Genomic DNA, 12,983 nt, shown 5'->3' with positions numbered 1-12,983 from the left:
TTTTAGAATATTGAATTTGGTGTTCTGAATTTCTTCTTCATCTTGAAAACTTGAAGCTGTATTTTTTTAAAATGGGATATTTACAGTGTAATAATTCAGAACCAAAAATTTGCTGTTTGAAAATACGTATTTATAAATACATTTTTTGTGCCAAAATTCAATTTGGTTAAATATGAAATGTCCAGGATTGGAGTTTAAAAAATTCAAATTCAAACCTATTTAAAATACAACATAATATTAAATTTGGCAAAATCACACTTAGAATTCAAATTCAAAAGTCTTTAATTCAAATGTACACAATTCTAATTCAAATTGTTTTGGCAAATTTCTGGCTCCATATACCTGAAACCGCTAGGAACTATTGTCGCTTGATCTGTTTCCACACGGACTGCACCTTCTTCCTTCCTGTTGAGGTAACCACATGGGTGCGATATGCATGCTGGCTAGTATCAATTTTTGTACATAATTGTATGCGTTATATTTGACAGCTCCATCTGACCGCTTTGGAGATGCAGGTGTCCAGTATAAATAATGTGAAGATATATAATCTAAGCCATGGAAAATCTCTTCCGGAGGTAAAGTGAATCATTTGTTTGTGTTAGCTTAAAAGAGTTTTTAGCCAGGCAAATAAAGACGGTAATCCTTGTAGTGTAAAATTGTATCCTCTACTCAGGATAAAAAACATTACCTTCTTTTATTTTATGTACATGTTAACCTGGCAATTTTATGTAAACAAGGTCCGCTTGTAAAGACAGTAAGCAGTAAAGCAAATTGTTTTTTTTACTTATTCGTTTATTTTTGTTAATTAATAGTTTATGGTAATCATAATAAGACTGTTCATGCATTGTTAAAAAAAAATACAAATAAAATAAGAGTCTAGAATTACATGCGCCTAGAAAGAGTAAACTGCAAATAATTATTTTCTTACTATTTTTGGATTGTTTTCCGGTGAAAGGATCTATACATTCTTAATGCAAGAACCATTTACTTTAGAAGAAAAATTACATCATATATATTTTTTTATTTTTTCCAGAGAAACCTAAATAAATTTAGTAGCATTTTTGACTATAACAAGACTAATGTTTTTGCTCATGTGGTGAGAAAATAAAATTAATAAAAAGGAAAACGTTTACATATATTTATTGTAATTTTTTAACCTCATTGGCATTTTCTTCTCTTGTTTTAAGCATAATCTCCTATATAATCTTTTTTTAATTATTATTATTCTGTAAACAAGTACATCATGTGCATTTCTTTAGAGCGTCTCAAGTAATATTTCTTGTTTTAAGGATTTTTAGATATTTTATTTATTATTATTTTACTCTGTATATAACCCATGCTTTGGTATTATGTAATAAATTAAATGTATTTGTTCTTGTATGTATATTATTGTATTATATTAAATCAATCATTTCTTTAATAGACTGTTTATGTTATGCAGTGATTTATTATATGTAATGATATTGAAGTTGTTGGCATGTTTCTGTGTTTGAGTAAACATATACTGTCAGATTATTAAACAATGCATTGTTCACTTCAGTGGATATCTGATCGAAAGAAGAGAGCTTTACAGAAGAACGATGTTGGTAAGTCTCTTTTATATTTAAAGTTGTTTTTCTTCATGCATTTATGTAAAGTGTGCTACGTTTAGAAGAGCTTTCTTCTAACCCAATCGGTTTTGTCAAATCCTCAATCATCAGATATCCAGAGGAGAATCGAGCTCATTCAGGATTTTGAGATGCCAACTGTCTGCACCTCCATCAAAGTGTCCCGAGATGGCCAGTACATTATAGCTGCAGGTCTGTGTCGAAATGCCTTATAATGTGAAAGGAAAAATAATATAAAGAATTGTAAGCCATGTTAAATTTTGTTTTGAAACTTGGTGTGCACTTTTGAAATACTTTCAGGCACATACAAACCGAGGGTTCGATGCTACGACACTTACCATTTGTCTCTGAAGTTTGAGCGTTGCTTGGAGTCTGATGGTAAGTATTGAAATCACTAGTAATGCATGCCATTAATGAAAATGGTCTTTTTGGGGCAACAAATAACTTGCAGAAATGTTAGAAAGTCAAAGTGGTTCATTCGTCACATACACATAGTTAACTTGAAACTACACTAAGCTAATCTTGTTTTGTAAGGGTAAAGTTCTTGAATAGTAAGAATAAAACTTAATGTTACTCTGGTCTCTTCTTGTATGTAAGCCATGGAATTATTCACCTGTTTCACTGTCCTCCAAGCAAAAATGGCCAAAGTTTGTTGACTGTTGAGAACCACAGAGATATGGCTTTTTTAACATTCCTGTCTGTTATAGTGCTAACCATTGTCCGGTCTCCAAACAATTTTGCATGCTTTTTCAGAATCATGTTGTATGAAATATTTGTACTGAATTTGATGAAAATCTTGTGGGAAATTTGTTAAGAATGAAGAGATCTGGATTCATCGAAGACTTAAGTTGATGATGTAATTTAGGAGGCTTCAGCGTTTACCAAAGGTTTTTACTCTCCTCACAGTGGTGGCGTTTGACATTCTATCAGAAGACTACTCAAAGGTAAAACTCATAACCGCCCCCCTTTTTTTTTTTTTTTGCCTGTTTGTGGTTGTTTATTTACATGTGTATGTCTTTGCACACCACTGATTACAACTTTTTTCAATCTTAAAACGGTGTGATTTTTATCTTATCCAGTAAAAAACATGCATACAACCTTAAAACAAGATACATTGCCTTGAGAAGCAAAATTGTGTAAACGTTTTTGTGAGAATATATCTTGAATAAGTTCATTTTTCTTTCTCCATTGCCAGATAGTTTTTTGTTGTTGTTTGTTTTAAGCCTAAATCTAACAACACTTAGTGAGGTGTAGGCTTAAAACAAGAAAATGTATAAATGGTTGTTTCTTTAACTTCAGGCACTTTGAGCACTGTGTATTTCTAGAAGGTCTTGTTAAAAAAATAGTCACATTCACTAGTTTATTAAATAGGTCTTCTAACAGTGTCCAACAGTGTATGTACATGCATTTTAGGAGATTCGTCATTTTTTCTAAAATAAACAAACCTCACATCCTATACACTACAAGCAAAGACATCAGAATTTATTGCAATGTTTTTGTCACGACCTTCATCAGGCATTTAAAAAATAACAATGCTATAATTGTGAATAGTCTTTTCAAGCTATTGTAGAGATTTTATTATTTTCTGAAAGTCATAAATTCCCACCACAGTTTTATTTCCAGAACATCTAATTCTGTATTGCGTTTAATAGGATAAAATGGTGGAAATGACATTTTTAAGTTTTTTTTTTTTAATGTTTTTATTAAATGACAGACTCTTTTGTCTGGTTAAGGTTAATTTGATGGCTAATATTTTATGTATCCTCAAAACACATGATTAACATTTTCACACTTTTTGCATAATTTGGCAAAATTACAACTTGATTGAAAATAAAAATCCTCTGCACACAAGTGATATTTACTTTCAGACACTTTTGTCGACTTGATTAAAGCTACACTATGAATTTTTATATTTCATCCTCAGTTTCTATAATACATCTATAATACACTGTGTACGCAAAATAGTTACACTCAGGACCTTCAGGACACAAATGTCCCCATTGAAACTCATTAAAATTGCAATATTTGATCCCAGTGAATTCTATGATATTATGCTTTCATTCCGGAGCCCTAGCTTTAAAATATATTTTTTTGCATGCTTTTTTTTTTCTTTCTTCCTATTTTCTGTTTGCTGTATTATAGAGCACTGCAGAGCAATTGAATAAATGATGCAGCTAAACAGTGTGTGTGTGTGTGTGTGTGTGTGTGTGTGTGTGTGTGTGTGTGTGTGTGTAAAACAACAGTGGCATCATGTAAACAAACTGCCATTTTTAAAGGGTTAAAATCCAAAAAATGAATGAATATTTGGTAGTTATGATCAGGACTGATGTTGGTTTAAAAAAATGAACTAATTGAAAGTGGAAAATAATATTAATGTACAATATTATTATGGCAGTTTTTTGACGCTCTCGTTTTTTACCTCGATGGACCGGAGTAATTTGCTTTTATTGACGCACATGGGTTAATAATGATGAAATTCTTTGAACTTGAAAATAATACGCAGAAATATGCAATATAACAATTACAATAATACAATTGTAATCGTTTATTTGGAAATAAAGTTACAACAGACAGATGGTTGCACACTAAAATAATTATAAACATTACTTTATAATAACATTACAAACTTGAGATGAGCATACATTCATGGGAAACGTACCTATAGTGGCTTTTAAGATCCGTTTAAACATCTTTAAACGTGTCTGTACACAGATGCATTGCCCCAAAAATACTTTACTGGCTTACACGTTTAGACCATTAGGTATTCATCAGGCAAAACATAAATGAAATAAATTCTGCTTAAGGGATTATGTAGAGGGTCACCAACAGTGCATTTATGTGACTGAGGAAAAATGGAAAAATAATTGCCTAAAAAACACATTTAGAGTCTCACAATTTGGGAATTTTGAAACTGCAGCAATGTTATAAAATACTCAGAAGTTATGAATATTGGTAAACATGTAACAGTAACTTCACTGTAATAAACAAAACTTATAAACGCATCACGACCTGGACACATGAGTAATGTTTCATTTATTAAAGCAAGACAAACAATATAAGCTTCAACAACAAAAATGTTTTTTACATAGTGCAGCTTTAACAAGTTCTCTAACTTTTGAAAAAGGCAAAATGGTTTGGTGTGTTGGAAATGATGCCACAACTGTGGGGCACTCATTATTCTTTATTTTTTTTATTTCTAGAATAAAAAAAATATATATATAATATGTAGGGATGCACCGAAATTTCGGCGGGCGAAAATTCGGTTTTTGGCCGAAAGAGAAAAAAGGCCGAAAATATATACCTCCTCGCCCCGCCCCTCAGTGCTCAGATTTCACTCTGGATCGATCTAGCCCTTATCACAGCGCTACCAAACAAAGGCGATCATGTCAGCGGTGTGGACATTCTTCAAAGTTTCTGATAAGGACATCAAATTTGCGATCTGCAGTGTTTATTCAGCAGAAATCTCAAGATATATATACACACACACACACACACACACACACACAGAGTACAGCAAGAGATTCTACAGGAAAGTGCCACAACTAGCGCAGCTACGCCACAACTCGAGACGTATCTAGCTGAACTACCCATTGCCAGATGCGACAATCCCCTTGACTACGGTCGCATAAACAAACACCGCTTTCCTTTGCTTGCGCGGATTGCGCACAGGTATGCAATCTGCCCAAGCACCAGCACAGAGAGTGAGAGACTGTTCAGTGCAGCATCTCATGTTCTTGATGAGCTTTCTGACAGGAGAGACTGTCAGAAAGTTTAGCAACTTTTGTTCTTGTACTTAAATAGAAAGCGGTCCAATATGATGTGTATAGCAATTACATTACACTTGTTCTTCACTTGAGGATACATCTGTCGTTTACAGTTGAGGTTGGATTTAGTTCAATTACTGCTGTTTTGCACTGTTGTTTTTGTTGTACATACGTTTACATAAACAGAATAGAGCACTGATCTATATATATAATTATATATTATAGTTATATATAGATCAGTGGAATAGAGACCATTCTGTGTTCTGCCTGTTGTTTTAATTAAAATTACTGTTGCATATTTAAACTTTTTGAAAGATGTACATTGACTGTTGTTTTGCATATAATAGTTTTCTAAAACTTTACATTATTTGGATAATTGTTAATAAAATCTGTAAAATTTGATATTTACTGAACTGAATGAAGAATAATATTTAATATAGTTTTAATATATTTTTTGTCCAATTTTGGTGTAAAAGTGCGATTTATTTGATTGGTTTGTAGTTTTTTAATTCAGATTCATGAAATTCATGAAATTAATGAAAAAGTATAATATTAATACAATTATATTTTTTGAAATAGGTAAAAAAAAAAAAAAAAAAAAAAGGTTAGTTTCGGTTTTCGGCCAAGTGCATCCTGGATTTTCGGTTTCGGCCCAAAATTTTAAATTTGGTGCATCCCTAATAATATATATATATATATATATATATCACTCTTGTTTAGATTATCATATTACTAAACATGTAATAATTTTTATAATGGATTTTCCTGGTTTAATACTGAAAGTCTGGGACTGGGATGAGGCTAAATCAATAAAATATTTACATAAGGCATTTGAAAAGTACCAAAAATAACCTTTCATATTCCAAAGAGAAAAAATATATATACTTTTTTTTAAAAAGACTTGTCTTACACAATTTTGCTTCAATTGTTATATCTTGTTTTATGGTTTAGATATTTTTACTGGAAAACAAGACACAATTATTAAGAACATGTGTTTCGCTGTGCAAGTGTAATTGATCATTTGTATAATGTTTTCTTTGTTTGCTTATAGCTGGTGTTCCTGCGTATGGACCGCTATGTGGAATTCCACTCGCAGCACGGTCATTACTATAAGACTCGCATCCCGAAGTTTGGCAGAGATTTCTCCTACCATTATCCTTCATGTGACCTTTACTTCGTTGGTGCCAGGTGAGAGGCCACCCCAACATTTTATCATGTTTTTATTCAGCCCTATTTACAGCAAGAGTGAAAATGATTGTCATTATATTGAAATATATTCCTTATAAACTCAGCAACAAAAGAAACGTCCCTTTTTCCGGACATTGTATTTTAAAGATAATTTTACAGATCTTTATTGTAAAGGGTTTAAACAATGTTTTCATGCTTGTTCAATGAACCATAAACGATTAATGAACATGCACCTGTAGAACGGTCGTTAAGACACTAACAGCTTACAGACGGCAATTAAGATCACAGTTATAAAAACTTAGGACACTAAAGAGACCTTTCTACTGACTCTGAAATACACCAAAAGAAAGATGCCCAGGGTCCCACCTGTGTGATCGTGGCAAGGGCAATACATTGCAATGTCAGTACTGCGAGATGGCTAAGACTCTAGAGGGAGACAGGAAGGACAGCTGATCATCCTCGCAGTGGCAGACCACGTGTAACAACACCTGCACAGGATCTTTACTTCCGAATATCACACCTGTGAAAGGCTGAGAGAGGCTGGACTGAGGGCTTGTAGACCTGTTGTAAGGCAGGTCCTTAACAGACGTCACCGACAACATCACCACCTATGGGCTCAAACCCTCCTTCACTGGACCAGACAGGACTAGCAAAACGTGCTCTTCACTGACGAGTCACGGTTTTGTCTCACCAGGGGTGAAGGTCGGACTCGTGTTCATCATCAAAGGAATGAGTTTTACACAGAGGCCTGTACTCTGGAGCAGGATTGATTTGGAGGGAAGTGTCCATCATGGTCTGGAGCGGTGTGTCACAGCATCATCGGACTGAACTTGTTGTCATTGCAGGCAATCTCAACACTGTGCGTTACAGGGAGAACATCCTCCTCCCTCATGTGGTACTCATCCTGACATGACCCTCCAGCATGACGACGCCACCAGCCATACTGCTCGTTCTGTGCGGGATATCCTGCTAGATAGGAATGTCAGTGTTCTGCCATGGCCATTAAAGAGACCGGATCTCAATCCCATTGAGCACGTCTGAGTCCTGTTGGATGGGAGGGTGAGGGCAAGGGCCATTCCCCCAGAAATATCCGGGAACTTGCAAGTGCCTCGGTGGAACAGTGGGGTAACATTTCACAGCAAGAACTGGGAAATCTGGTGCAGTCCATGAGGAGATGATGCACTGCAGTACTTACAGGGTTAGTTCACCCAAACATTTTAATTATCCCATAATTTACTCACCCTCAAGCCATCCTAGGTGTATATGACGTTCTTCTTTCAGGAAAACACAATCAGAGTTATACTAAAAAATATCCTGGCTCTTCCAAGCTTTATAATCGGAATGAATAGAGGAAGCCAGTGATTATAGTTTATAGTTAAAATAAGTTATAAATCTGGATATTTGTCTTACAAAACGATTCGCTTCACTTCAGAAGGCCTTTATTATCCCCCTGGAGCCGTATGGATTACTTTTGTGATTGATGGTTGCCCCTTTTTTGGGATTCAAAATCTAAGGTACCATTCACTCCCATTATAAAGCTTGAAAGAGCCAGGATATTTTTAATATAACTCTGATTGTGTTTGCCTGAGAGAAGAACGTCATATACACCTAGGATGGCTTGAGCATGAGTAAATTATGGAATAATTAACATTTTTGCATGAACTAACCCTTTGATGCTTCTGGTGCCTTTGATTTTCTAGTAACAAATTAGCATGATTACTCAAGGATAAGGTGTTAGTGATGCTGCTGTCTAGATTTGATAAAAAATGACTTTTTTCAAATGGTGATGTGCTGGTTTTTACATCAGTAATGTCCTGACTATACTTTGTGATCAGTTGAATGCCACTTTGGTGAATTAAAGTACCAATTTCCGTCCGAAAAAGCAAAATCTGTACATTATTCCAATCTGTGTGTGTGTGTGTGTGTGTGTATGGTGGCCAAAAGTTTGGAATAATGAATAAATAAATAAATAAATATATATATATATATATATATATATATATATATATTTAAAAACATGGTTCTCTGGAATACATGATTGTGATCAGTTGCTTTATTCTGTAGTCAAATACTTCTGTATAATGACTGCTAAACTGTATATTTGGCAGTTTATTTCCCAGCACCTTTTTCATCATGCATAATAATTTTGTTTCATCTTAAATCATTGTTTCATGTAAATTTAATTGTGTATTTGGTAAGCAGCCATAAAGTCTGATGTAATATCAAACCACCACTGCATTAAAGTGAGAGAAATGTACATTATTAGATGGCTTGTATTTAGAATGACATTTTTTGTTGTGTTTTGTTTCTTTTGGGCCAATAGTTCAGAGATCTTCCGCCTGAATCTTGAACAAGGCCGATTTCTCAACTCCTTGCAGACAGATGCAGCGTGAGTATCTCACCACCAGAGGCCACCATTATATCTTGTATATTGTTCACTGCATTTCTTTCTTTCCCATCATTCCATAAATACTTCAAAATCTCAGAGGATAGCAGACTGCTGGTGCAGACACTTTGTGGATGCGATACCGTTGACTAAAGCATGCTTTCAGTGACTGATAGTTTGCAATGAATAGGATATCCTTTATTTGGATGAGTCCTGTAGTGTTCATAAAGCAAGTGTTTACAAATGCAAATACTGCTGTGTTCAATATGAATTCTAAAATCACATGTCTTTACAGTGAAATCAATGTATGTGACATCAACCCTGTTCATCATTTATTTGCCGCTGGGACATTAGAGGTATGTATTATTCTCAGTAATGTATGACTGATATTTGTGTTGTTTTGTGTTAATGAGATGTGTGTTTGTGTGAAGGGGAGAGTGGACTGCTGGGACCCTCGAGTGAGGAGTAGAGTGGGTGTTTTGGACTGTGCTCTCAGCAGCATCACTGGCGGGACAGAGTAAGTTACAGTCACATGAGCTCTTTATTTCCAAAAATCTAAAAGCAGGTTGTTCAATGTGCAAATGTCAGCAGCCTTAATTCAGGGTTCTGAACACAACTTCATTTAGGAAATCTAGACGAGAGGCCTTTTCCTAATATTTGAGTCTCAAAATCTGAATGAAATTGTATGCCATGGACACATTTATTTATGTTTAGAAAAATAGGGATGTGAAAATAATTTTCTGTGGTAATCAACATTATTCCACAAACACTGTCAATAGAGTTTAACTTGAATTACATTCTGAAACATTCCTTGTAAGAATAATTAGTCATTCATGAACTTCTCTTTAGTACGAGGTGTGAACGACTGGTGCTGAACTAGTTTAGCCTGTTGTGTACACTGTCCCAAAGATCGTAATTCAGATGTGATCACTGCCGATGTTTGCGCATTGTGAAACGATGTCAACGGTTAACTGTCACTTACATTCTGTGCTCATCTGCTGGCATCTCTGCTTTGCTCCAACAAAATAGTTTAAGTATTGATATAGGACAAAATACAAATTTTTTCGTTCCAATATTGCAGTTGCGTTAACCAGTGGTGGCTCAGTGGTTGAGGCTCAGGGTTACTGACCAGAAGGTTGGGGGTTCAAGCCCCAGCACCACCAAGATGCCACCGTTGGGCCCTTGAGCAAGGCACTTAACTCCAGGTTGCTCCGGGGGGACTGTCCCTGTAATAAGTGCACTGTAAGTCGCTTTGGATAAAAGCGTCTGCCAAATGCATAAATGTAAATGTAAAAACATAGACAACGATGATGGTCGGACCATGGATTTTCTTTTGACAAGGAATTCACACTCTTAGTTGGTGATTTTGCCTTCCGTGTCTGCTTATACCACGGTTGGCACATGTAGTATGTGGAAAACATGGAAGGAATCACTGAATCTAGTAAAAATGCATATGAAAAACTGAAACGCCTTGATAAAAGCTCGATTTAAATAGACGCATGCGTTTGTGCTTAAATAGTACACTTGTTGGACACATTAAAATGTCCTGGGAAATTGTGCCTTGAAAAGAGAGGGAACCCTGTTTGTGTTCATCAGTAGCATGCTTTATTCTTTTCTCTGTCTGTAGGGTGGATGGCTTGCCGTCAGTCAGTGCACTAAAGTTTAATGGCTCTCTGGGTATGGCGGTGGGCACCAGCACTGGACAGGTCATTGTTTTACCTCTTTAATCCAAATATTTAAAGTGTAACAACGTCATGTAAATTCAATTCTAGCACTGAATGATTGTCATGGTTCAACTTGATCTGTTTTCTCAGATTCTCATCTTTGATCTGCGTTCCTCACGTCCACTGCTGGTTAAAGATCATTATTATGGTCTCCCAATCAAAGCCCTTCACTTCCATGACCCGCTGGACCTGGTGCTGTCTACAGACTCCAAAATCATCAAGATGTGGAACAGAGAAAATGTAAGTGAATTCTGGACTTTGATGGTATATTTACATCCAGACTTGGACATGTTAATTTCAAATGAATTGTTTATTTTCATTTCAGGGCAAAGTATTTTCATCCATCGAACCTCAGGCCAACATCAACGATGTGTGCCTCTACCCTGCTTCGGGTTAGTACACAAATATTCATAAAACATTGCAATAAGGAAAGCTCTACCACCATAAGATACCCGTTCAGTTCACACTATATTGTAAAAGAATAGTTCACCCAAAATGAATATGCTGTCATTTATTCACCTGCAGGTCATTCTAAAAAATACTTTCTTCCTTCCACCAGCTAGCAATAGCAAGTAGCAGAGTGCCTTAAATCAGTGATTCCCATCAGGGGATAAAAAAAAAAAGAATTACATTTTTGCCATGTTAAACCTAAAATAAAAATTATAAATTTAGGGCTTAGTTAAAATACTGGGAAATACTGATTTCCCAATTAATCTCGATCTTCATTTGAACAATCCAGATATCGATCTTTTACTCTGAATTTTGGTACTGAGATGTTTCACTGCATGTTGAGAGTAAAGGTTTGGTTCCACTCGTCCCGTCAGGGCCGTTTCTAGCTCTAAGTGGACGCAAGGTTTTTTGTAGGGTTACACACCTACTCTTTACAAGAAGTGCCCTGGGATTTTTGTATTTTTTTTTATATCCTAAAAGATGTGAGTAAGACTCTGGCAGATGTTATGGCTCAATTAGATTGTTATAGGGGGTCCCTTTGCTTCCTTCATTGTGCTCAAATTAATGAATGCTACATTTATATTGCTCTCTTCTGACACTACACTCAAAGTGTTTACAGTGAACAGGGGACTCTTCTCAACCACCACCAGTGTGCAGCGTCCACCTGGATAATGCAACGGCAAACATAGTGCACCAGTACACTCACCACACACCAGCTATTGGTGGAGAGGAGAGAGTGGAGTGATAGAGCCAATTTATTGATGGAGATTATTAGAGGCCATGGTTGATAAGGGCTCATGGAGGGAATTTGGCCAGGACACCAGGGTTACACCCCTACTCTTTACAAGAATTGCCCTGGGGCTTTTAATGACCACAGAGAGTCAGGACCTCAGTTTAACGTCTCATCCGAAGGATGGGACCTTTGTCCCCAAACTTTATTAGGAACTCCTATTTACCTACATTTTCATGCGATTATCTTATCAGCCAATCATGTGTGCATAAAATCATGCAGGTACGGGTCAGGAGCTTCAGTTAATGTTCATATCAACCATCAGAATGGGAAAAAAAAAATTGATCTCAGTGATTGGGACCGTGGAATGATTGTTGGTGCCAGTCGAGCTGGTTTGATTATTTCTGGGATTTTCACACACAACAATCTCTAGAATTTTCTCCGAATGGTGCCAAAAACAAAAAACATCCAGTGAGCGGCAGTTCTGTTGACAGAAATGCCTTGTTGATGAGAGAGGTCAACAGAGAATGGCCAGACTGGTTTGAACTGACAGAAAGTCTACAGTAACTCAGATAACCACTCTGTACAATTGTATTGAGAAGAATATTATCTCAGAATGCACAACATGCCGATCATTGAGGCGGATTGGCTACAACAGCAAAAGACTACGTCGGGCACTTTATTAGGACAATAGTGCTCCCAATAAAGTGCTCAGTGAGTGTAGATTAAAATATGAATCTTGGGATTTAAGAATCTATATTGAGATTGTTCAAACAAAGATCACAATGCATGTGAAAATCTATATTTTTACCCTGTTATCTAGTGGTAAATGTTCTTTGGCAAAATAATCAAAAACCCACTAATAAGATCCATTATTCCAGTGTTTCTCAACTGGTGGGTCCCAATACAAAAATGGGTTGCAGGTTTGTTTAAACTTAATAATTTAAAAAAATTGTAATTTAAGACTTCTTTTTTTTTAGGGACATTTTTTACTTTTTGGATGGTAAATAATCAAAAACCAGTTAAGAACCATCAAAATATTTAATTATATATATTTACTGGGAGTATGTCAAGTATGTTTCGATCTGAATGCACACGTTCACATTGCCACATCAAGTGTGAAGAACAAGCATT

General features: G+C 35.7%; 1 protein-coding gene across 1 annotated transcript in view; it reads left to right on the top strand.

Annotated features, from left to right (window-relative positions):
* Positions 1-418: 418 nt before the first annotated feature.
* nol10 (nucleolar protein 10) overlaps positions 419-12,983 on the top strand; it is a 29,603-nt gene continuing 17,038 nt past the window's right edge. Inside the window, exons 1-12 of the mRNA XM_052146008.1 lie at positions 419-575; positions 1,541-1,586; positions 1,701-1,799; positions 1,908-1,985; positions 2,514-2,551; positions 6,423-6,559; positions 8,883-8,948; positions 9,241-9,301; positions 9,377-9,462; positions 10,573-10,651; positions 10,760-10,909; positions 10,995-11,061. Of these exons, the coding sequence (XP_052001968.1) occupies positions 510-575; positions 1,541-1,586; positions 1,701-1,799; positions 1,908-1,985; positions 2,514-2,551; positions 6,423-6,559; positions 8,883-8,948; positions 9,241-9,301; positions 9,377-9,462; positions 10,573-10,651; positions 10,760-10,909; positions 10,995-11,061 (973 nt within the window). The 5' untranslated portion in view covers positions 419-509. The remainder of the gene's footprint in view (positions 576-1,540; positions 1,587-1,700; positions 1,800-1,907; positions 1,986-2,513; positions 2,552-6,422; positions 6,560-8,882; positions 8,949-9,240; positions 9,302-9,376; positions 9,463-10,572; positions 10,652-10,759; positions 10,910-10,994; positions 11,062-12,983) is intronic.

This window comes from Xyrauchen texanus, chromosome 16, assembly GCF_025860055.1.
Source record: "Xyrauchen texanus isolate HMW12.3.18 chromosome 16, RBS_HiC_50CHRs, whole genome shotgun sequence".
Classification (NCBI taxonomy): Eukaryota; Metazoa; Chordata; class Actinopteri; order Cypriniformes; family Catostomidae; genus Xyrauchen; species Xyrauchen texanus.
This window is presented reverse-complemented; position numbering and strand designations above follow the sequence as displayed.